Raw genomic sequence first — 25098 nt, 5'->3', positions numbered from 1 at the left:
CATATTTTGAGAAACACTACTCTAGAGAATCGTGTGTGTGTAGACAAGCAAATCTAAGCAATATTATCTTTTGAATATCAGGACTGAGTTTGGATTAAACAGATAACGACTCAACAAATGTTTTACATGGGCAGATGCTGCGTTAGATCTTCAAGATAAAAAAGACACAACAGACATAGCTAGTGTATTCAGAGCCCATCACAAAGATACCAATTCAAGAGATTTGAATATACTGTTTCAGGACACATGTCACAACATATGGCATTTATTTGTTCTTAAAAGCCTGGCTGAAAAGCAGAAAATTCACACCAAAATGAGAGTACATGGGGGTGTGTGGAAAGAGACCGGGTATGTGTGGCAAAAGTAAAACAGTAAAATTGTCTAGTTTTGTCATCTAGAAAAAAATGTTGTGAAGCGAGAAACAGGGCGAAGGTGGAACAAAGAGGAGATATATCCTTCTGGTTGAGAGACAATTCTCTATGGGTCTGGTGTTTCTATGAGTCTTCTGAGCAAAGGCATTGACAACTTTTGTTCTGCACTATCTTTTCAAGGATGTTTTTATGGTGAGAAGATTTGGAAGACAAATTAGTATCTCCCTGCAGGGCAAAGGGCAGATCTGTTTGCTGTCTAGAATAATAAAGGTAAGGTATCCCCAGAGGGCAAAGGTTGGACAGGTTTGCTAGAAGTTCTCCTTTGTCATAGATTAATTGACCAAATAGGTGTGGGTTTATTTCTCGGCTACCTGATAACAAACTGTATTGCAAGGCTGTATTAATCAAAACAGCATGGTACTGGCATAAAAACAGACACACAGATCAATGGAACAGAACAGAGAGCCCAGGAACAATCTTCCCGCCCTTCCAGAACAGCTAGCAACACCTGGGGACTTCTTGTGGGTTACACATGGGGGGAGCTACTGACATCCAGTGGACAGACCAGGAACGCTGCTAAACATCCCACAATGCCATCAGTTCCCCACAACAAAAAAATAACAAGCCCAAAATGTCCATAATGTTGAGGTTTTTCTAAAACATATACTTAAGATAAAAGTAATTTCAAATGGAAACTTAGACATGTAAGAAGGAACGGCGAGCAACAAAGGTGATAAATATGTGGGGGGAAACAATGTTTACTGCATAAAATAATTATGATGCTTTACGGGATTAAAAGAGAGAAAAATAAATTAAGTCCTAACAAATTAGAAAGAGGATAAATGGAAATAAATGTTCTAAGGTCACTGGATCGTCTGAGAGAACAGTGACAGTATTAACTTTAGGTTTTACTAAGCAGGCATGCTGTAATTAGGACAATCACTAAAAAACTGTCATCTAGTTTATGTACAGTCCAAATTAATACAAGTGATGGTGGGATGGAATGAGAAGAATTCAAAGGAAGATGAGAAAAGAAACATGGAACATGTCGTCAAAAAGCACAAAATAAGGTGGTAGGTCTAAATAGTATCTCACACACACACACTCCACCCCCACTCCCGAAATTATGTTAAAAGTACATGGACAAAGGTTCTGTTGAAAGTCTAGAAGACTACAATGGGGTACTATTCAGCCATTAAAAAAAAGTGGTATTTTGCAGTTTGGGGAAAACTTGGATGGCCCTTGAGGGCATTATGCTAAATAAAATAAGAATGGGTACAACTTAAACTCACAATGCCAACTTTGGGCACTTAAATGAATCAACTGCGCTCTCATACACTTCTGGTGATGGTGTAAAATTGGCACAAGTATGTAAAACTACTGGCAGTTATCTTCTGTAACTAAATGTTTGCACCCTATAACCATGAAATTCATGTGGAGCATAAACATGTACAAGAATGTTCATTAAGCAAAATTTACATCTAAAAACTGAAGGAGAAAAGTCTGGGAGACTAGATTTTTAAACAAAATCTAGCTACGTACTGTTAACAAGAGATACACCTAAAAACAAAAGGACACCAAAAGTTTGAAAGTGCAGGAAAAAAGATGTCATTAAGATACTACTGAATTAAAATCTAAATAGTATCAAATTAGACTTTAAGGTAAAAAGCGTTTCTAGAAATAAAGACACAGATAAAAGAGACAATTCTCCAGGAATATACAGTAATTACAAAACTGACCTTAATTTAATAATATAGCCTCACGACACACTCACAATCACACAGCATAAACTGAAGGACTACTAGAAGCAAGTCCACAATCATAATGGAAGATTAACACATTTCTCTCAGGTACAGAACAAGCAGACAAAAAGGATAAAGACATAGGAGATTTAAACAACCCAACCAACAAAGTTGATTTAATAAATACATAAAACTCTGCATCCAACGACTGCAGAATATACGTTGAAGTGCACAGTAAACATTTTTTAAATTTACCATCGATTCCATGACAGCATAGTTGTATTGCAAATTAGTTCCTGACTTACCAATTTTGTGACCAAAATCATACACATTCTACTACTTCATGGGAAGAGATATCAAAGAACCATACAATTACTTCTCAAGTAAAACAAGTACTTAAAATCCTATCATTATTTAGAAAAATGCACTGAATATGAAAAATTTGAGATACAAACTCACTATTTTTTTAATGATTTCAGCAAAGTTGGAATCTTAACCTTAAGGACAGAAACTTGCTGGTCTTGGTTCCTCTGAATAGTTGTAAGTGATACAGTGTACTAAATCTTCTCCTAAGGAACAATTATTCTTAGTCCTATTACCACAAAAGCGTCTTTTATCAACAGAAAATGCTACTGTGTATACTCACGTTACCTTTGAAAACTCTCATATTCAAGATCTCCTGGCTTTCCAACAGCCACACATTTCAGTCATCTCACCCACTCCATCTTTACACATTACAATAGTGTTTTGCAACCACCACACTTCAGTTTTATATCACAACGTTCACTCTGTATTTTGGGGAACATTCATCTCTTATCATCGATTGTCGGGATGGGACCTCTTATGTAAGCTTCTCCATATACAGTGGTTAGCTTAAATTATGAACCCTTGTGGTCAATTAGTTCAATCATATTACTTTATGTAATTTGAGGCTGTAATCTAACAGTTTTATGGGCCAAGTCCAGAGTGTTATAATACTATTATTATAGCAGTTATTATAAGATGACATATCTAAATTATCCTGATGTGTCTACTAATCGGTAAAACGTTATTACAGTATGATATTTGTAAGTCATATCTACTCTCAGATCCCAATGAAGAAACTAGATATTCCTTATAAATACATTTTGTCATACTCGCCCAAGCTAAGAGTCAATCCATTCAACAAAACATCTCATTTCACACTACCTGCAAAATAAATGGATAGATGATTTGAGAAAATTTGCGGTTAATAACCCTTAATTTGCTTTCAAAATGAAAATGATCTTTACAAGCACCCACAGAATATTTGCCAAGATACCATTCCTTAGATAATAAAACAAACCTTAACAAATTTAAAAGAAATGTAGTCAGTCATACAACGTTTTCTGATCATTGATAGAATCAATAGAAATCAATTAATAGACAACAGAAACATCTTTAAATACATGAAAACTAAATGACACACTCCTAATTAACCAACAGGTCAAAGAGGAAGTATCAAAAGAAATATAAAATATACATAGAAGTGAATGAAAACGAAAACACAACAAATCAAAATTTGTGGGAAGCATCTAAAACAGTGCTGAGAGGATAATTTATAGCAATGAATATTTTCATTAACAAAGAGGAAAGATCTCCAATTAGCAATATAAGTTCCTCCCTTAAGAAACTAGAAAAAAATAAACAAAATATCAAAGCGAGCAGAAGGAAGGAAATAATAAACATAGGAGCAGAAATCAGTAAATTAAAAACAGGAAAACAACAGAGAAAATACAATAAAACAAAAGCTAGTTCTTTGGGGTAATAAAGATCAATAAAATCTATAAACCTCTGGCAAGATTGACAAAGAAAAGAGAAGACATAAATCACCAACATAAGTAAAGAAACGAGATATCATCATAGACCCCACAGCTATTAAATGGGTAACAAGACAACACTATGAACAGCTCTGTATTTATAAGTTTGACAACTTAGAAGAAATGCATCAATTTCTTGAAAACCACAAACCACCAAAACTCGGCCAACATGAAATAGCCTGAACAGACCTCCCAAAAAAGAAATTTCCAGGCCCAGGTTTCACTGGCAAGTTTTACAAAACATTTAAAGGAGAATTTATGCTGATTTTTATACAATCTCTTCTAGAAAAGAGAAGAGAAAGGAATCCTTTCCAACTCGTTTTATAAGGCCAAAGACATTAAAAAAGAAGAAAATGACAGACCACTATCATGAATGTAGATGCAAAAATCTTCAACAAAATATTAGCAAACAGAATCCAGCAACATATAATAAGAATATACCATCACAACCAAGTGCTATTTCAGGTATGTAAGGCTGGTTCAACATCTTAAAATCAATCAAGGCAATCCACAACATCAACAGGTCAAAGAAGAAAAAATGTATTATGATCACACCAATTGATACAGAAAAGGCATCTGACAAATCTAACATCATTTCATGAAAGAAAAATAACAAAACAAAAACAAAATCTCTCCAAAAATTAGGTCTAGAAGGGAACTTCCTCAAACTCACAAAGAGCATCTATAAAAAAATCTTCCGCTAACATCAGACTTAATGATGATAGAATGAATGCTTTCCCTTTAAAATTGGGAAAAAAGAAAGAATGTCCATTCTCACAATTCTACTCAACACAGTTCTGGAAGTTGTAGCCGGTGCAATAAGGCAAGAAAAAGAAATAAAATATACATACCAGGGTACCAAAAAAATGTGTACATATGACTTGTATTCATCTTTTGTTATTGGTATATATTGAGTATTACAATTTTAATAGTTTTTTTCCTTTCTTAAAATGTGTATACATTTTTTGGCACCCTCTGTATATTGGAAAATGAAAAATAAAATCATCTCTATTTGCAGATGACATGACTGCCCACACAGAAAATACCAAGGAATATTAAAAAATAAAAATAAAAAGTCATCCCTCCTAGAACTAATATTTGCATTTAGTGCAAATATTAAATGCACCTGCATTTCTAAATACTAACAACAAACAACTGAAATTCAAAATCAACACAAAAACAACACAATTCAAAATCATTACAATAGCTCCAAAGAAAATATGCAATATTTACAATTACTCCAAAGAAAATGAAATACTTAGGTATAAGTCTAACAAAACATATATAGGATCTGTATGTTGAAAATGACAAAATGCTATGGAAAGACATCAGAGGAGATTAAATAATTGGAAAGATTTACTGTATTCAAGAATTGGAAGATTCAACAAGATGTCGATTCTCTCCAACTGATCTATAGGTTTTATAGACATAGACAAGCTTATTCTAAAATTTATATGGAAAAGGAAAGGCTCTAAAATAGCCAAAACAATTTTGAAAAGGGTAAAATGGGAGGAATCATTCTTCCTGATGTTAAGGCTTACTATGCCTAGTAATCAAGACACTGGTATTGACAGAAGGACAGACATATAGATCAATGGAACACAATAAAGAAAACCCATAAATCGACAAATATGTCCAACTGATTTCTGACAAAGGTGCAAAAGCAATTCAATGAGGAGGGATACTCTTTTCAACAAATGGTACTATAGCGGTTGTATACCCATAGGCAAAAACAAAAAAATCTCAAATCTATACAAAAGTTAACATAAAATGGATAATGGATTAAATGTAAAATATAAAACTATAAAACTCTTAGGAAGAAACATAGGGAAAAAAATCTTTGAAATTTAGGACTAGGCAAAGAGTATTGAGACTCCAAAAGCACAATCCAAAGAAGGAAAAATTGACAAATTACACTAATCAAAATTTGAAACTTTTGGCTTTGTGAAAGACCCTGTTAAGCAAATAAAAAAGAAAAATTATTCTTCTACGCCCCCATACTATCCATGCTGGAAACATCCAAATAAATTCACCTAGATTTCTTACTCACTCTATATGAGAATCTTCCTTGATCAAAAAGTAAAACCCAGATGATCAAGAATGTCCAAGGCATCCGTGCTCCTAACTCTGAAGGCTGCCGGTTCGATTCCCACATGGGCCAGTGGGCTCTCAACCACAAGGTTGCCAGTTCAATTCCTCGAGTCCCGCAAGGGATGGTGGGCAGCGCCCCCTGCAACTAACAATGGCAACTGGACCTGGAGCTGAGCTGCGCCCTCCACAACTAAGACTGAAAGGACAACAACTTGACTTGGAAAAAAGTCCTGGAAGTACACACTGTTCCCCAATAAAGTCCTGTTCCCCTTCCCCCCCCCCAAAAAAAAAGAAAAAAAGAAAAAAGAATGTCCAAGGCATTAGAGGGAGAATCTCCAGGTAAGAAAGAATTACTGAGAGCACTGATCTGCACACACACATTCTTAGCTTATCCCTGGATGAACCTTAGGTCAAGTTCTCATGTTAAAAATATGAATGGAATGCAGATCAATCTGTGTTAAAAGTGTTTTGGAGTTAAGCCTATCTGTAATTTCTTAAGCTATCCTCATTTATCCTCATCCTCTGCCTGGAGGCAACAAAGGACTGGTGATTATAGACTATGGAGTTGTAGTAGGTGCTATGTAACTCTCAGATCCCCTTTCACTAGTACAAGACTCATTCCCCAGCTGCTGGAGGACAGCTGCTGGAATATAGTGTTCAGTTGTGAGCTCTCTTTGGAATTGATGAGAGTCACTTGCATGAGGCTGCACACACCCATTCCCAGGTCAGTCAAGATGCAACAGACTGGTGCCTGCAGGGATAAAAAGGCCTGGCTGGCCCCTTATCCCAATTCTTAAGAGCTATCTCAGCTTCAAAGCTCTCTACATGGTCGGTGGAGGCCTTCATTGACACTGAACCACAGTCCAATTTCTCCCTTTGCTCAATCCTGTTTCCTTCTCTTCCTTTTTTTCCCTTCATAAAGGTGATAATCAATCCCAAAAGGACTCCCTAATAAACCTTCTGCACGCTAATCTCCATCTCATCGTTTGCTTCCAGGAAACCCAAACTGACAGAAGTGAAACTGATGGAATTCAAATCATGTCTCTAGCCTTACTAGTTGTGTGACCTCCAAAATGGGGATTATAAAAGCAAGATAGGCTGATAGGACGTTTGAAGGCATTAAAACATGTAATGCTTAGAAATGCACCTGGCACACAATGGACACTCAATAAATGTTAACTGTAACTATCATCATGGTTTTCCACATTCACACGGAGTTAAAGTACACAAATTTCTCTACAATATGAGACTTACTGCAAGTGATGAGTTGGAACAGACCTTCGAGATCACCAAGTCTGATGCCCTTCATTTCCAGATGATGAACATCAAAAGTCCAATTAAGTACCTTAGTCCATGTTCCAGAGACATAAGTGACAAAGTAAGGACGCAGGCCAGGTCTTTATCCATGTTCTTTCCACAGAGCAAGACAGCTTCTCAATCTACATATATTTGTAATTAAATCAATTCAACAAGTACCGAGTCTCTGCCCTTCACCTTCTTGCCAGAAAGTAACCGTGGCTTCCTCGGAAGAACACTGCCCTTCCTCCAGCTCACTCCTGCACGTCTCATACCAGGAGCCTGTGTTTCCTGTGCTCTTCACTGCTACTTCCAGACCACTGTCCCTTCAAAGTCCTCCCTGAAAACTCCCCACTTTGAGGTTCAGAGCAGCAGTCCATGTGGCAGTCACGTCCCCTCATTTCTTAAAGACTTCAGCACCCTAATCACGGTCCTCTCCAACACTAATCCTGATATAATTTGTGACGATTTCAATACGCAACACCCAGTAACCTTCCATGCCCGGGACCTCTGTTTCTCATTCCTCTCCTTCTAAGTCCTGCCTTCTACCCTCCTCAGCCACCCCCTCCACTGTCACACCTTACAGGGTTTCTAAACAGGCATTTTGGGCAGGACAAGTCTTCCATGTGCAGGAATACCCTGCTCAATGCAGAACAGTTAGCATCTCTGGCCCCTGCCCATTAAATGCCAGTGGCAACCCCTCCCTCCATCTTTGTAGGCATTTCAGTGGAGCAGTACCACTCCAGTTGAGAACCACTTACTTAAACCTTATCATTATCAATAAATGCACCCCTCCATCATCTCAAGTATCCCTCTCTTTGAGTACCACTTGTTTTCAACTCACTACGGCTACTATTTGGACTCTCCACAATTCTTGGACCCCACAGGAAACTAGAATCCATTGAGCCTATTATCTTTTTCCTGCTTTTGACCCTATCAAGTCCCCACTTCATTCCTACTACAGTTTCAATTACACGGTCCAGCACTGTATCACATACACCTCCAAGGTTCTTTCCTTGCTTCACTGGAGTCCCTGGACGAAACAGCAACCCTGTTAGTTAACTCACCTGTAACATGCATGCAAGTATCAGAATCTGACTGGACAGAAACACACATCTCGCCTAATGGTCTCACTTTAAATCCATGACCAGTAACCTCAAGTAGACTGTTGATGCTCTCCAGCAATCGTGCTACCCATCCCTAGTCCACTTCCATCTCCTCCTGTCCCAGAAGACTATTTCATACTTCCTCTTTCCTCCCTATCTTCTCAAAACATTTTATTTCACTGAGAAACAAAGACATTATCAAAAAGAAAACTTTCAGGGTATCTCATTCCCAATCTACTCATCTAAGTTGTATTTCCTTTCTTTCTTATTATGATACAGTGGTGCTCATATTATATACATTTTTCTCCGTGGAGACTCATTCTCATCTCCTCCCCTCCTTAAGGACATCATTGGATTGTCCTCTCTCGCCTGTAACATCAAATTTTCCTTCTACGGTATCATTCCCACTGGTATGTGAACAGGCTGTTAATTCCTCCCATCTTAAAAAGTCATAATAAAAATAAAATTTCCATAACCTACAACCCCCTCCAGCACTTCTTAGCTCCATTGCGGCAAAACTCCTTGAAGGAGTTGTCTATTCATTTTGTGGTCAATGAGTTTGTCAATTCATTCTCTCCCCTCTCTCTTTTTTCATGCTTTCTTGAATCCAATTAGATTTTTATCTCCATTCCCACTGAAGTAGTTCTTGTCAAGGTTATCAATTAACTCCCTGTTGCCAAATAGTCTCTTATTATTTACGGTAGTTATGTTTCATCAAGTCACCATGTACACTGATTTAGCAAATTCTGAATCACTGCTCCAGGGAAAATAAACGGTTAAGTTCCTACAAACCTCCCGGCACATTTTCTTCAACTAATCAATATATAACCTTGTTTTATGTGTGTTTCTGTTTAAAGACACCTTATTTAAATACATTCATTAACAGTGAACTCACAGTCAATGGCGCTGCAACTCATGTCTGAATGAAACTTACTTAACACATGTATTTGCTACATAAGGTCCAGCACAGCCTTCTTGTACTTGGGCAACACTTCAACGCTATGCTTGGAGGCCATTTTAACCAGCAAAATCACCAACAAAAAGCACAAAAATGCAAAAAACGCAGCATTAACAAGACCACAAAAAGAACTGTTTACAGAATTACAACTAAAATAAGACAGAGCACTACCTCTCGACCTCAGCTGGTAAAGTGTGCATCAAGTGACTCTAATTTTTCACTACTCTTAAGTGTTCACTAATGACCACAAAAGTGCTCTGAATATTGATTTTGGAGTTAAAAATACATTTTATCAAGCAGGCGAATTTACAAGTACAGAATCCTTGAATGAGGATCTACTGTGCATTAGTTAATTTTTACTCCTCATTTGACCTACCAGCAGCATTTTACAGTTGACTATAACCTCATTCTTAATTAGCAAGATCCCAATTTCTCTTGATTTTCCTCTTACCTCACTCACTACCCCTTTTTAACCTCCCCTAACTCCAAATGTTAGAGCTCCAGAGTGAAACCCATGGACCTCTTCTGACTATACTCACCCCACAGTAATCTCATCTAGCCCCATGACTTTAATTGCACTTATGTTGAATAGATATTGTCCCCAAGCTCTTGGATGTTCTGTTGTTTTTCTCCCCACTCTTTTCTCTTTAAGTTTGGATAATTTCTGTTGACCTGTCTTCAAGTTCATTGATTCTTTCCTTGGCTGGGTCAAGTCTACTAATAAGACCCCAAACATACTCCACCTATATCACAATTTTTATTTCTAGCATTTCCATTCAACTCATATAATTTCCATTTCTCTGCCGAAATTTACCCTCTGTTCATACATGTTATCTACCTTTTCCATTAGAGCCTTTGACATGTTATTCATTGTTATTTTAAATTCACTATCTGATAGTCCTAACAACTGGGTCATCCTGAGCCTATTGATTATTTTTATATTTTGACAGTGGGATAATTTTTCTCGCTTGTTTGTTTCATAATTTTTGCCTGAGTGATGGGTATCAGTGTAAGATGGTATTGACTAAGGAAATAGTATTTATGCCTGAAGATGGGCGTGCCTCCTCTTCTACTATTACTGGGGGGTTAGAAGGGGGAGGGATTGAGTCAATTTATTCAGGAATTGAGCTGGGTTTGAGTTTTGTTGTTATGATTACCTTAAGCGTACTACCAGCTTCAAATTCCTCTAGTGTGACTTTCTGCTTCGAATGGGGTTTGGTTTGCCAGAGTTTTTCGCACTGTTCTTACTCCACCCTCAACTTTAGGCTTTGACTCCATAGAAACTGTGAGATAATAACTGTGTGTTGTTTTAAGCCACTAAATTTGTGCCAATTTGTTTTGCAGCATAGAAAACTAATACAGATAGTATCACAAACTTAACAGGCCAAACTCCTGATTGCCAAAATCCCCTGAAAAAGAAAAGAAAAACATTCCCCAGTGTTGTCCATCTTAATAAATGGCAACTCCATTCTTACAGTTATTCAAGCCAAAAACTGTAGAGTCTATCTTCATTCCTTTTTTTCTCTAAAACCCACATCAAATCTAAAAGCAAACGCTGCTGACTTTACAACCAAATTACATTGAGAATCTAACTTTCTCTCAGCATCATCACTGCTACCACCTTGGTCCAAGCCACCACTATGTCTCACGCACATTACTGTTCACAGCCTCCTAACTGGTTTTACTGCTTCCACTCTACGAAGCAGTCAGTGATCCTATTAAAATATCAGTCAGATGTTATTGCTTAAGACACTCCAAAGGTTCCCCATCTCACCCAGAGTAAAAGCCAAAAACCTTACAGTGGCACCCCAAGTCCACCTTATTTGGGGCTCTCCCCTTCCCCACAAACCTCTCTGCCTCACCTTGTATTGCTCTCTCCTCATCCCTCCTCCTCCCACCACACTGGCCTCCCTGCTGTTTCTCAACCACACCAAGCACGTATCAGTCTGAGTTTTACAATTGTTGGTCCATATAACTGAAGAAGCGTTTCCACAGACAGGACTTCTCTGACCACTTTATATAAAAAAAGGCAAGTCCCCTTGTCCCCAGCAAGAAGTCCCTCTGTCCTACCCTGCTCTGCTAGTCTCCAAAGCACGAAACTGCCGACTGATATCTGTTTTGTTGTCTGTTTCCCCAAAACTAAAATGTAAGTTCTGGGCCGGCCCAGTGGCTCAGGCGGTTGGAACTCCATTCTCCTAACCTAGCCGAAGGCTACTGGTTCGATTCCCTCATGGGCCAGTGGGCTCTCAACCACGAGGTTGCCGGTTCGACTCGACTACCGCAAGGGATGGTGGGCTGTGCCCCCTGCAACTAAGATTGAACACGGCACCTTAAGCTGAGCTGCCACTGAGCTCCCAGATGGCTCAGTTGGTTGGAGTGCGTCCTCCCAACCACAAGGTTGCTGGTTTGACTCCCGCAAGGGATGGTGGGCTGTGCCCCCTGCAACTAGCAACAGCAACTGGACCTGGAGCTGAGCTGCGCCCTCCACAATTAAGACTGAAAGGACAACAACTTGAAGCTGAACGGCACCCTCCACAACTAAGATTGAAAGGGCAGCTTGACTTGGAAAAAATCCTAGAAGTACACACGGTTCCCCAATAAAGTCCTGTTCCCCTTCCCCAATAAAATCTATAAAAAAAAAAAAAAAGTTACCAAAAAAAAAAAGTAAGTTCCATGAGAGCTGAGACTTCTGTTCATTATTATATCCTCAGCTTATACTAAATGACTAAGTACTGCTGTATTAGATACTGTTTCCTTATAGAATTTAGAGTCTAACAGTCAAGCCACAAGAATATTTTGGATACAATGTCAGTGACGGTATTTTTAAAATCACTGTAAAATTATTTATCACTTAAAAATGTACTTATTCTGGGGCCCGCCCGGTGGCACAGGCGGTTAGAGCTCCATGCTCCTAACTCCGAAGGCTGCTGGTTCGATTCCCACATGGGCCAGTGGGCTCTCAGCAACAAAAATAAATAAATAAATAAATAAATAAATAAATAAATAAATAAATATACTTTAAAAAAAATGTACTTATTCTACCTCACTGCAAATATGTTTCTGAGGAAACTTGGAAAACATTCACATCTAACCAAAATAAGATATATAAGGTAAGCCAACTAAATTAAAACATTTCTGTGAAGGGCTCAAATAATAGAAGGGTAACCAAAGACTCCATCCTCCTTTTCCCATCACTATCTGGAAAAGATACTCTTAATCTTCACAGATATAGCCAAATAATAGAGACGGATGCATAAAGCTTGAAGGATTGACCCTGTAGGTCCTTGGTTCTCAAACTTTTTGGTCTGAAGACCCTTTGACATTCTTAAAAATTGAGGTCCCCAAGGAACTTTTATTTATGCGGGTTTTTATCTACTAACACTTACATTTAAAACAGAAATTTTAAAAATATTTAACAGCTCACTTACAAATAACAATAAATCCACTACATGTTAGCATAAATAACACATTTTCATTAATATAACTAAATTTCCCCTCTTGAAAATTATTGAGAGAAATGGCATTGGTTTACATTTCTGCAAATCTCTTTAATATTTGAGTTAATAGAAAATTCTCTTACTGCTTCTACATTAAACATGTTGCCATATGTTATTTTGGTCAAGGTATATGAAGAAAGTCTGCCCTCACAGAGATACGTGGTCAGAAAACTGAGGGGTGTTTTAATAGTCTTTTCAGGTAACTGGATATTCTTTGCTACTACATCAAAAACTCGACAGGTTGCAGTTTCTTAAAGGTTGTTTGCAATGTACAATCTGAACTGTGTATTATGTTAAAATTAAAATCCACTGGTCTATCTTGCACTCTGAATGGATCTTATACCCACACATGACTTTGTAAAACAATTTTGTAATTAAAAAGTCTGTAACTACCGGGAAGCTGTCAAGTTCACCATGGTGAGTACAAGTTTTCCAAAACTCTAATTCCTCCCCCTCTTCTTCCTCCCTCTCCACTCCGTTCCAGCCGTTGTTTCTCAGTCTAGTTGTAAAGGACACAGCTCCCTGGCCCAGGTGTTACGAGTCTTACACTCCCCTGGCTGAGGCAGTTGGTCGCCAGTCCTCAGTCAGCCGCTCACAGCTCTTGCTGGCTTCCAGCCACTCACAGCGACACACGGTAGCCCGGGCACACGCCAACCTCCAGCTGCTCACAGCAGCCCAGCTCCAGGGAGAGCTGTTGTTCACAATCTTAGCTGTAGAGGGCGCAGCTCACTGGCCCATGTGGGAATCGAACTGGAGACCTCCGCGTTAGGAGCCTGGTGCTCCAACCACTTGAGTCACTGGGCTGGCCCCAAAATTCTAATTTTTGCCTGAAAGTTCAAATCTTATCATTGGCAACAAATACTGTCAGTTGTTTTCCTTGAAGTGGGTCAGGTACATGGCTCAGATAATTTGAAATTTGAAAAATATAATCAGTTCTGCAATATACATGCCTGTTAATTTCAATCCTCAAGTGAATATGCCTATTTTCCAGTTCAACAAAAATATTTTCTATATATCCACAATAAATGTATTGAATTGAAGATGATTTACCTCTTGAAATTATTAGTTTGTTTCAGGTTAGCTCAACGAGCCAAGTAATTTTTCATTTTTCTTATGCAGCAACAAAATTAGTCTGAAAAAAACGTAAATCATGCAACACATAAAATGAAATCTACTTCTCCAAGTTTAGAAAAGTAGATAGTTATTAAAAAACCACTAAATAGACTTTGTCTAAAAGAAAATAAAATTGAATGATCTTGACAGATGGTTAAATAAAATCTACCTTCCATATACGTATTTCAACATTTTAATTTTTTTCGCTTGGTTCTTTTTTGAACATTAGTAATTAGAGATGTAAAACAACTGATTAATTTGCATACAAAATATTCCTAACTGGCTCAATATTTTGGCTGGTCCTTGCCTTACCTGTTGAGCAATATGAGAAATATGAGCTCCCTGAACTGTTGAACCAGGTTGGGGTGCTGTCTCTGAAGTGTTACTCTTGTGGGAATCTTCCATAATCAACTGTAAGGGGGAAAAAGTCAGTTAAAAGATGCTTTCTAATCTAATTTTCAAAAAATCTTAAGACATTTCTTAATATGCATACTTTTTTCAGAGGAACAAGACAAAGTTTTTATATACTACGGGCTGAGTTCAATTTATCCAGACTCAATAAATGTTTCCACAATTCTGCTCTGGGTGTGTAGAAATCTAACTGTAAGAGCTTAAAAATGGTTAAAAAAAAAAGTGCTACAGAATATGTACAGTTGTGTAAAAGTTGGTAACTCAGTTGCTTTCATGGAAGAGAATTGGTAGCTATAGTAGAGATAGAAAAGAGACTTTTCCTTGCGTATTCTTTTAAATATTTTGAATTTTGATCCACATGAACATTTTTAAATTTAACAAATGGCACATATGTACATAAATTATTGAGACTAAATTTTCTTTTCTTTTTTTTTTTTTTAATTGGGGAAGGGGAAACAGGACTTTATTGGGGAACAGTGTGTACTTCCAGGCCTTTTTTCGAGGAATCGAACTGGCAACCTTGTGGTTGAGAGCCCACTGGCCCATGTGGGAATCGAACTGGCAGCCTTTGGAGTTAGGAGCATGGAGCTCTAACCACCTGAGCCACTGGGCTGGCCCCGAGACTAAATTTTCAAGTGTTATCCCACTCAAGAAGTATGACAGTCTTCCTGTTCATGGACACAACATTCCTTTCTCCACTCTAGGGAACAGTTCCTAATTGCACCTACAGTTTTATATGGAGAATTATTGAGTGAAAATTGAACAAAGTAAATAAATAAATAAATAAACAAACAAATAAATAAAACTATACCTAAGGAGGTTCCAAAAATCTCAATCAGCTGCAGGATATGTAAACTGGGGAGGAATGAGAATAAATGGTTATATGAGACGGATTATGTCAAATGGGGGAAGCACCACTTAGAAAGAGACTGGTAAAAAAAACTGGGTAGAATGTAAGGTTTTTATGGTTATGTGCAAAGATTAAAAAAAAAAGAAGGCTGGCCAGCAAATGTATGAAAAGATGCTCAATATCACTAATTATTAGGGAGATGCAAATCAAATCAATGAGTATCACCTTACATCCATTAAGATGCTTAATACAAAATTTAAAAAAACCAACAACATTGGCGAGGATGTGGATGAATTGGAATATTTGTGCATTGTGGTTGTGAATGGTGCAGCTGCTGTGGAAAACAGTATAATGGTTATTCAAAAAATTAAAGATAGAATTACTATATGATCCAAGAGTCCCATTTCAGGGTATATATCCAAAATACTGAAAGCAGGTCTCAAAGAGCTATTTGTACACCAATCTGCATAGCAGTATCATTCACAATAATCAAAGGAGGCAGAAATCCAAATGTTCATCGATGGATGGACGGGTAAACAAAATTTGGCACATAAACACAATGGAATATTATTAAGCTTTAAAAAGGAAATTGTGACACATGCTACAATATGAATGAACCTTGAGGACATTATGCTAAGTGAAACAGGCCAGTCACAAAAAGACAAATATTGTATGATTTCACTTATTTAAGGTACCCAGAGTAGTCAAACCCATAGAAACAGGAAATAGAATGGTAGTTGCCAGAGGCGGCAGGGGGGGGGAACGGGGTTATTATTTCATACCCATTAACGGGATTTAATGGGTATGAAAAAATTCTATAGACTGGCTGCACAACAATGTGATGTGCTTACCACTCGTGAATTGTGTACTTAAAAATGGTTAGGATAGTAAATTTTATGTTATGTGTATTTTACCACAATTTAAAATGTTTTAAAAGAGAGACAGAGGGCAACTAAGATCCTTGCACCCTAGCATCACTGATTTAACAACTGAAGTTTAAGCCTACATATTCTTTCCTCATTTTCTTTCTTTTTTCGTTTTGGAGATCGGAAAACAAATTCATTAACATCTGGATTAAAGCTATTGTTTTCACTCACTGAGAAAAGGTATAAAATCACCTCAAACAAAGTGTTTTTCCCTCTAAATATGTCATTAGTCTTTTTCCCCCTGATATGGAGAATACACAACAGAAAGAAAATCACAGAATCTTAACTACAATATTGTCTAACTTCTTTTCAGTCTTTTTTTTTCCACAGCTTTTAAAAAGTTAGAAACATACTGTATGTACAATTTTGTATCCTGTTTCCATTTATCACAAATATTTTTTAGGTTTTAAATAAGCATATTTAAAGGCTACATAATATTCCATCCAGTGAAGGTACATAATTCCTGTTTTCTTAAATCAAGCAAAACAATACTGTGATTAATATCTTTGGTATATAAAGCTTTTTCTGTAATTAAAATTATTTCCATGACATACATTCCAAGAAGAATTACTTGACCAAGGAGTATGAATATTTAAGTTTTCAGAGAATTACAATCCTTCAGAAGCATAAGAAAGCAATGGGAATTTTTTAAAAAGTCATTACTAACACGGTAAGTAAAAAACGATATATTACATTTCTTTAATTCTTCATTAGTTCTGTGAGCTATCTGGTTCAGATTATTTGTCCATCCATTCACAAGAACTTAGTGTTTTTATTAACCATATTATTCATATAAATTTTACTTCTATCATGTTGTTATGAATGCTTTGCAAATATTACTTACCTATGATTATTTTAAAACTTTTAATTTTGATAATTCATCTAGTGTTTCCTTTGTTCTTTTTTCAACTGCTTTTCAGCCTATGTATGAAGTGATCAAAAATACGATGAGGGGGCTGGCCCGGTGGCCCAGGCGGTTGGAGCTCCAAGCTCCTAACTCTGAAGGCTGCCGGTTCGATTCCCACATGGGCCAGTGGGCTCTCAACCACAAGGCTGCCAGTTCAATTCCTCGACTCCAGCAAGGGATGGTGGGCTGTGCCCCCTGCAACTAGCAACAGCAACTGGACCTGGAGCTGAGCTGCGCCCTCCACAACTAAGACTGAAAGGACAACAACTTGACTTGGAAAAAAGGCCTGGAAGTACACACTGTTCCCCAATAAAGTCCTGTTCCCCTTCTCTAATAAAAAAATCTTTAAAAAAAAACCCCCAAACGATGAATGTTTAAATTTAAAAAATTTATTACAATAAAAGACATATTTCCATTAATCCTTCAAAATACGCCCCCTTGCTTCAAACACGCTTATCCCATAGTTCCTGCCACTTTCTGAAGCAGTTCTGGAAATCCTTTCATGAGTGTCTTTTAGTTATGCTGTCATGGCTGCCTTGATGTCCTGAACTGATTTAAAATGTTTTCCTTTCATGGTCATTTGACTTTGGGGAAGAGCCAGAAGTTGCATGTTACCAGATCTGGTGAATAAGGTGGGTGAAGACACACCGTAATGTTTTTACTTGACAGAAATTGCCGTACCAGAAGTGATGTGTGGCATGGAGCGTTGTCATGATGGCAGATGAAGTAAAGACACTCACGAAAGAGGACTTCCAGAACTGCTTCAGACAGTGGCAAGAATGATGGGATAAGTGTGTTCGAAGTGAGAAGAAGTATTTTGAGGGGGATTTATAGCTGTGTCTTTTACTGTAATAATTTTTTTAATTTAAATATTCACCATACCTTTTAATCAGACCTCGGATAGTCCCTTCTTCAAGAAAAGTGCAGTGATTTTTAATCTATACTAATACAAGTGTAATCCCAGAGTAAACAGAATCAAAGATGGAATTAGATATTTTCTACTATATCTATTGAAATAGGCTTTTTAAACACTCCTGTTCAGAAGACATAAGTTAGAATATAGGGCAAAGAAAGAAAAAAAAAAATGTAGTGCTAAAGCATTGACGCGATAAAAGATTTTTTTAAAACCTTGTTAAATTACTGGAAATGATACTTTTCTGTTTCTCTGTGACTCACTGATTCCCCCAATCTCATAACAATATCAAGAAGAAATCCTATATCTAATGGAAACTAACATGATCAACAAAACAACACACATTTCCTAGTAAAAGCTGCTAAAGTCAGCAAATAACACTTTGGACAATTATTACAACCACATTTCCTATGGAAAAGAAGGTAATGTATTTTCTATGATTTTTTTAAAGAGGCATCAACTAATCACCATTTTTTCCCCAAAATGAAAACACCTTTATAGTTTCATCTAATTATAAACCATACTCTGTATTTTTTAAAGATGTTATGAGTATAATCTATTTGTTCACTTATTTTTAGCTATTATTCTTAAAGTTGAGGTTAAGATTAACAATCTGTTTAAAACTTGCTCAACATAGAATAAATTTTATGTGTACAAAGGCATTTTCAGTAAAAAATAAAGTAAACCCCAGGAAGCAGCTTAAGTTTAACATGAGATAACCCCAAGTAGGGCAGAATCACAAGGGGGAAGTAAAATAGCTTCAAAAGTGCCATCAATGGGAATGAATTTGGGGACCTGAGAAATCGCAGCAGGCTGTGATATTGCTGAGATATAGAGAATGTAAGTAATGGCATTTTTGAGAAAACTTGTAAACAAAGACACTGAACTAAGTTTTTAAATGTATCTCCTGGATTCCCTAAATTGAGGCTCGAAAAAGTCATTTATTGTAGATCTCACATTAAGATGTGAATGTAAGACCTTAAGCCAGAACTGTTTTAATCCAAAATCCATGTTCTTTTATTCCAGGAATATGCTCACATTCCCAACTTGTTGTCCATTTGGCAAATTTGTACTGATTTCAAGTTACATCCTAAACATGATGTTCATGACTTAATGCTTCCACTGTGCTTTACGGATCATTCTAATGAGTTTACTTAACACTCTGAACTGTGTTTATTGGCATGTCTGTTTCCCCTAGTCTTACGGCATGTAGGACAGGGCTTGTACCACGTGAATGAATGTATGCTCGGTGCCCAGCAGAGACCCTCATGCCTACCGTGAACAGTAAACATCATTCGATGAATGAAGAGGGTCTTAGTTTCCTCACCTATAGAGGATGCTGAACTATGATAAGCTTAAGGGCAGGGAGTCTCTTGCTCACCATTTCCACAACTGAATTCATGATATCCCCTCCAAATTGCTCCTATTAGTCACACTGAAATTTCTTTCACATCTTCAGCCTGCTTTGCTTTCTCTCACCTTTAGGCTTTCACATATGCTATTCCCTCCGCCTGAAACACTAGCCCCCCCTTTTCTTGCAGCCTATTCCTATGAGTAATTCTTCATGACAAACTTTCGTGACTTCCCTAGACTAGTCTAAAAGCTCTGGCGGTGTATATATACCCACAGCACATGTTCCCCCTCTTCTCGGGGCACTTATCACAATACTGTAATTGCCTGCTTTCTGTCTCTCCACCAGAATGCAAGTTCCTGGGAGTCAAACACCACATGCTGTTCCCAACATAGCACTAATACCTTTTAATGTGCTTTATAGCACATTTATTACTGAATAAATCAATGGGTTTAACTTAAAACTGGTAAGAAATAATGGTTAAAGAAATATCTTTAGACAATTACTTCAACCCAGCTTTAGAAACAGGACAATTCAGGCACAAGAAAACACCCGACTTAAAAGAGTTGGAAATTCATTATAAATAAATAGGATGACACATGGGGTGGGGGAGAAGCATTTTTAGAGGGAACTACCACCTACTGGTGACACAGTGATGCTGCACAGATGAATTGCAGACCAAACATAACCGTAAACGATAATTACAAATAATATACTAACACATTCATCTTTAGGACAACAGAATTTATTCTACTTGAGACAATGAAGTAAGTGCACATTGTAAGTCTAGAGCAAAAAACAGCAAATAAAACTGCACGTTTCTGTTGGTAATAAAATTCTAGGTATAAAATGCATTTAGCAAAGTGTACAAACTTTATCACCAACGAGGCCAGTTTGACAAAGATGTTTGCCAAATCTATATAGAAAAAGCCTCAGGAACATAAAGGCTCTCAATGACTATTATTAGCTCACTGCTCCTAAAAAGGTAACGAAATAACTAGACGTTATCTAACAGCTACAATAATTTTAAGCAGATTAAGCTGTAAGTTCCACGGCGTAGTGGACGTTGTGAAATACCATCCTCAGTGTTACGATACAGGAGGAAATAAACGAATATCTCCTGGGTTTGACCGTCTGTCCAGAGGCAAACAGACGAGAGGTAAACAGAGGTAAACACTCTCCTACGTCACTCACGGGCTACACTTTCCCATTCCTGTCTCGTGTGCTGGTATCTGTGTATTTCACAGTCTCCCCACTCGAACGTAAGGTCCGTGAAGGAAAGGGCTGTTTCTGGCCTCCCCCGCGAGCCCGCACGCGCGGCCCGACCCCCGAGGGCTCCCAGCGCGCCCCCGGGAGGAAAGAAGCGGTCTCCGGCCCCGCTCCGCGGGAAGGCGCGGACCCAAGGCCACGCCGCCCTCCCCCTACCCCCGCTCCAACCCCGAGACCTTCCGCCGACGGCGCTCGCCTGGAGCCGCGGAGGGGCGGCTTCGGAGGCGGAAGTCACCCCGCGGCGGGAGGTCTTAGGTTTTGTTTTGATGTGGGGGGCGGGATAACAGAAGAAGTAGACGGATGACTAAAAGGGCACAGCGCGGCCAGGGCGCGAGAACCGGAAGCGCGCCGCGCCGGGGACCAGCGGGCAGGCCCTCCCCCTTCCGCTGCGCGCCCTCCGCGCCCCTCCCCCACTGCCGCTGCCCGCACGCGACCCCCACCCGGCGCGGCGTCCGCGCCGCGCCGCGTCCCCGTCCCCTCCCCCTGCGCGAGGACTCGGGAGCACTTCCCACCCCCGTCCCCCGCTTACCTGTGGCTGCCGCCTTGCCGCTGTCCGGGGCGGGAACTTCCACTCCCCCCTCCCAGGTGGATCCGAATTCACTATTTCCCCACCCCCTCGAACGGCGGGAGACGTGCCTCTCTTTCAAGCGTCTGGCGGGGCGGGGAGAATCAGTGTCACTTAGCCAACCGTCCTAGGCTACCGCTTCCTCGGCAGTCAGGGCCGCCACTGGCGGCATGATCTGCACCAGACCGGGGGCGGGGAAGGGAGGGGGGCAAAACTGAGGGAGCGTGGGGGGGTGAGGTTAAGGCGGTGCCTCCGTGCGGGCCGACGTTACGTCACCACGTTGCTCACGTGACGCGCAGCCATCTTGTACCGGGTTTCCTCGGAATGGCGAGTAGCGCCGCTTGAATGTGTTCCTGCGGCGAGAGTCGGTGCAAGTCGCCCGCACTCCTCCCACGCGTTTGTTCTCGGAGGCCATCACCACCAGCTCGGTGGTGTCAGGAGGCCGCTCGGCGTTGGGCAGCTTGAGTCGCTTGGTGGCATCGCTCTTAGTTGAGCTCCGGATCGCTCCCGGCGTTGACCCACCCCCGCTTCTTGTAGAGAGAACTGATTTTGAAGCATAGATAGGCTTGTCCTCAGCTTAAGTTCACCCAGACTTTTTAACCCCATAAAGTGGCGTTAAGAGTTGGATACTTTATCCCACATGAAAAGATTTTCTGCAGATTGATTAAATGAGGCGAGGGTCACACTGAACGTCACACTGAAGATTTACCTGTTAAACTTTAGAAAAAAGTTACAAAGGAGTATTGTGAAATAAAACGTTACGCCGTCATTTTCATACGTCACAGAAACTTATAAAAATATTTTTTAATATGTCTACCTTTCTGGAGAAGGGATTATGCTTTGCAGAATAATGCATCATCCCTTCTTTATCCATTTCCTTGCAAAATGTTCTTTTATGGCTTTGTAGTGATAATAAACAAATGATCAACCTTTTGGTATGCGCTTGACAAAATGAAAAGTTCCCGACTTTTTCTCAAATTTGACTGGTTTTCTCAAATTTTACTAGTTTTCCTCCAATGTAGGAAACTGACTTAGGAGATAGAGCCCCTTCCTGGTTTTGAGCTGCAGGGCCAGATAATACGATTTAAAGCTCAAGATGTGGGAAGGGCTGTTCAAAGTTGGAATAGACAACTGTGTGCCAGACACGCCTAAGAGCCCACGAACGTTTTGCCATGGTTACTCAGCAAACATTGACTACCTATTAAAAGCTGAAACAGGTCAACTGGCCTTTAGATTTTTGATGAGGCTTATTACCCAACCTCCCTAAGCTTGTCTTCTTCTTATCAAAGTCAGGAAAAGGGTAATCCGGAGCCCGGGTCCCTGCATTATTTAAAGAATCAAAATGTACTATAGGAAAGCACCGTACACTATCAAGGTTCGGAGTGGGGAAGAGGTTCTCAGACATTAACCTTCCCAGCGTCAGTTATTCTGGAATCCAGAAGAACATTAGTGCCTGGAAGGATAGTTCTATGTCTATTCTTCCTTGGAATACAGCCTGCTTAACAAATGTTAATTAGTAAAAGAGGGGAACTGAAAAATGTTACCATTAAATGAAACTAAATTTTACTGAAACCTACAAAATGGGCATGGACCGCTACTTCTTTGGCTCCTCTTCCACCTGTAGTGTCTTGCTACTAAAACACCATCCCTGATTCTTTCTCATGGAAGTGTCACAAGCTGTACCTACCCCTCTTCTAAACCCTGAGGAATAACTAGATGAAGAAAAAAAGTCTTGGCTACAATGCGCACTGTTCTATCTGAATAGTAAGTTTCATAAACCAGATGCACAGGTCTTTGACTTCAGAAGTGAGGAAATAAACAGAAACCTAAAACTCCCTCCACCCTCCCTCAGGAACCTTGCTTTGCCAATTATTTCTCATTGCTACATTTGGAAACTTCCCCTTTCCACTGGCTTTCCCAGCACAGGAATATTCTATTCCAACTTTGAACAGCCTCTCCCACATCTACATCCCTCTTTTAACTACTATCCCATCTCTTCCTTCCTATGTACAGATAAAGCTTCTGGAAACGGTAGCCGGTTCAGTCACACCTCCTATCACTCCTCTCTTAAACCAGTTTTCTGTCTTCTGCCCCCAGAGCTGCAAGTGAAATCAGCTCTGACCAGTCAGCGGTGATTGCCTAGATACCAGCGGAGGCTAGCTAGTCCCCAGGTTACTCAGCTTCATGGGAGCCTCTGGCACTGGACCACGCCCTCCTCTTTAAAACACTTCCTGCTGTTTTCTATGCCCATGCTCTTTCTTGGTTTCACCTCTCTCTCTCTCTCTCTCCTTATTTTTTCCCTTTTGTAGACTTTTTTCCTCCACCAGCCTTTAAATGCTGTCGTTCCCCAAGGCTCCCATTACTGATCCTTTTCTCACTTTACTTGATCTTCCTTGGCAATGTCATCCACTTTCATGGCTTCAACTACCACTTTTAGAAGGATGTCTCCAATATCCAATTCCTGGCCAGAGCTGTCCTGAGGCAGAGATCTAAATATTCAGCTGCCTATTGGACCCCTTCACTTGCATGTTCCACAGCACCTCAAATGAACATAACCAAAATGGAACACAGCATCTTCTTTTCCAAATCTATTCTTCTTCTTTTGTTCCCTGTCTCTGTAAATGGCCGCACATCTACCTAACTCCCCGTCAGAAACTTAAGAGTTACTTTGGATTCTTCCTTTCTTACCCCAAATACTCAATGGTTGAAATCTTACTGTCTCCCAAATTTGCACATTGCCTCTCCTCTCCATCCTGTCACCGCCTTGGTTGAAGTGTTCTTGCTCAATCACTGCCAGTTATTGCAAAGACCTCCCAACTGGTCTCCCTGCCTCAGGTTACACCGCCCTTTCCCTACTCATACCAAACCATTTTCTGTATGACTACCAGAATAATCTTCTATATTTCAAATCTGAGCATGTTACTCCCTTGCTATAAATACCTCATTGGCCCTCTTTGGCCTTCTGGATAAAAGTCCAAAAGTCTTAGCATGATAGAAAAGGCCCTTACTGATGTATCCTTGGCTCAAGCCTCCATAGGTAACTTTTACTTTTCTTCCTTCAAAACCTATATCCTAATAATGAATTGCAGTTCCCAGAATACGCAACTGTCTTCCTCCTTGTTGTCTTGATCTTACCTGTTTCATCCTTCAGAACTCAGATCTGATGTTACCTTCTCTAGCATGTATTCCTCATTATTCTCCTTCTTTGTTGGATTGGGTACCTATCCTACCTGCTCCCACAGTCCACCTCTATTTGTAACCCTAATATTAGGTTGATGCAAAAGTAATTGCAGAACCCTAATATTAGGTTGATGCAAAAGTAATTGCAGTTTAAAAGGTTGAAAATAATTGCAAAATCCGCAATTACTTTTGCATCAACCTAATATATTGTTTTCCTGTATTTCCTCGAGGGCAGTGACTTGATATTTTCCTCTAACTTCAGTTCTTATTGTCGAGCCTTGTGCCTAGTGGGTAGGGATACAATAAATGTGTGTTAAATGAAAAAAATGTTCTCAGCTTGGACCAAGCTTAAATAGCTTGGTCCATAATTCAAGGAGCACTTTGAGTCTGAGCACACGCACAATTTGATGGGTTCCCATCAAGTTTCTTGAAATCAGTAAATGGAAGAGCAAATGAAATATTACTTTAGGGAAAGCTGAAATCCAGCCCAATTACAGATTAGAAAAAAAATATAATTTACAATCAATGGTTTAAAACTACCAAATGCCACCTGGGTAGGAGGAAAATGAAGCTATAATTATTCCTGAGTAAAGGCTTCTTAGTTTTCAAAATGCCTCTCTACTGTTCCTTGACCTGGCCTCCTTTTATAATACTGGTTTGCTGCGATCTCTGTGTTGATTTTCCTTAGCCCACTCTAGCTATCTTTGAGTCTTA

General features: G+C 39.3%; 1 protein-coding gene across 16 annotated transcripts in view; it reads right to left on the bottom strand.

Moving 5' to 3' along the window:
• ATF1 (activating transcription factor 1) overlaps nt 1-21739 on the bottom strand; it is a 55252-nt gene extending 33513 nt beyond the window's left edge. For 2 of the 16 annotated variants that reach the window (XM_081058901.1, XM_081058905.1), the window contains exons 1-3: nt 21169-21391; nt 14325-14423; nt 13950-14031 (exon numbers count right to left, since the gene is read on the bottom strand). Coding sequence is in view for 8 of the 16 variants with exons in the window: in XM_081058893.1 (XP_080915019.1) it covers nt 14325-14417 (93 nt within the window). In the remaining 8 variants the exon portion in view is untranslated. Of the gene's footprint in view, nt 1-13949; nt 14032-14324; nt 14424-15234; nt 15279-17043; nt 17121-20564; nt 20990-21168 lie in introns of those variants that run through there. The other 14 variants (XM_081058900.1, XM_081058892.1, XM_081058902.1 and 11 more) reach the window with 13 other exon arrangements.
• Nucleotides 21740-25098: the final 3359 nt, after the last annotated feature.

The sequence above is a fragment of the Rhinolophus hipposideros genome (genome assembly GCF_964194185.1).
Source record: "Rhinolophus hipposideros genome assembly, chromosome: 9".
In the NCBI taxonomy this organism is placed as follows: Eukaryota; Metazoa; Chordata; class Mammalia; order Chiroptera; family Rhinolophidae; genus Rhinolophus; species Rhinolophus hipposideros.
Note: the sequence above shows the minus strand (reverse complement) of the source record. Positions and strands in the feature narration are given on the sequence as shown.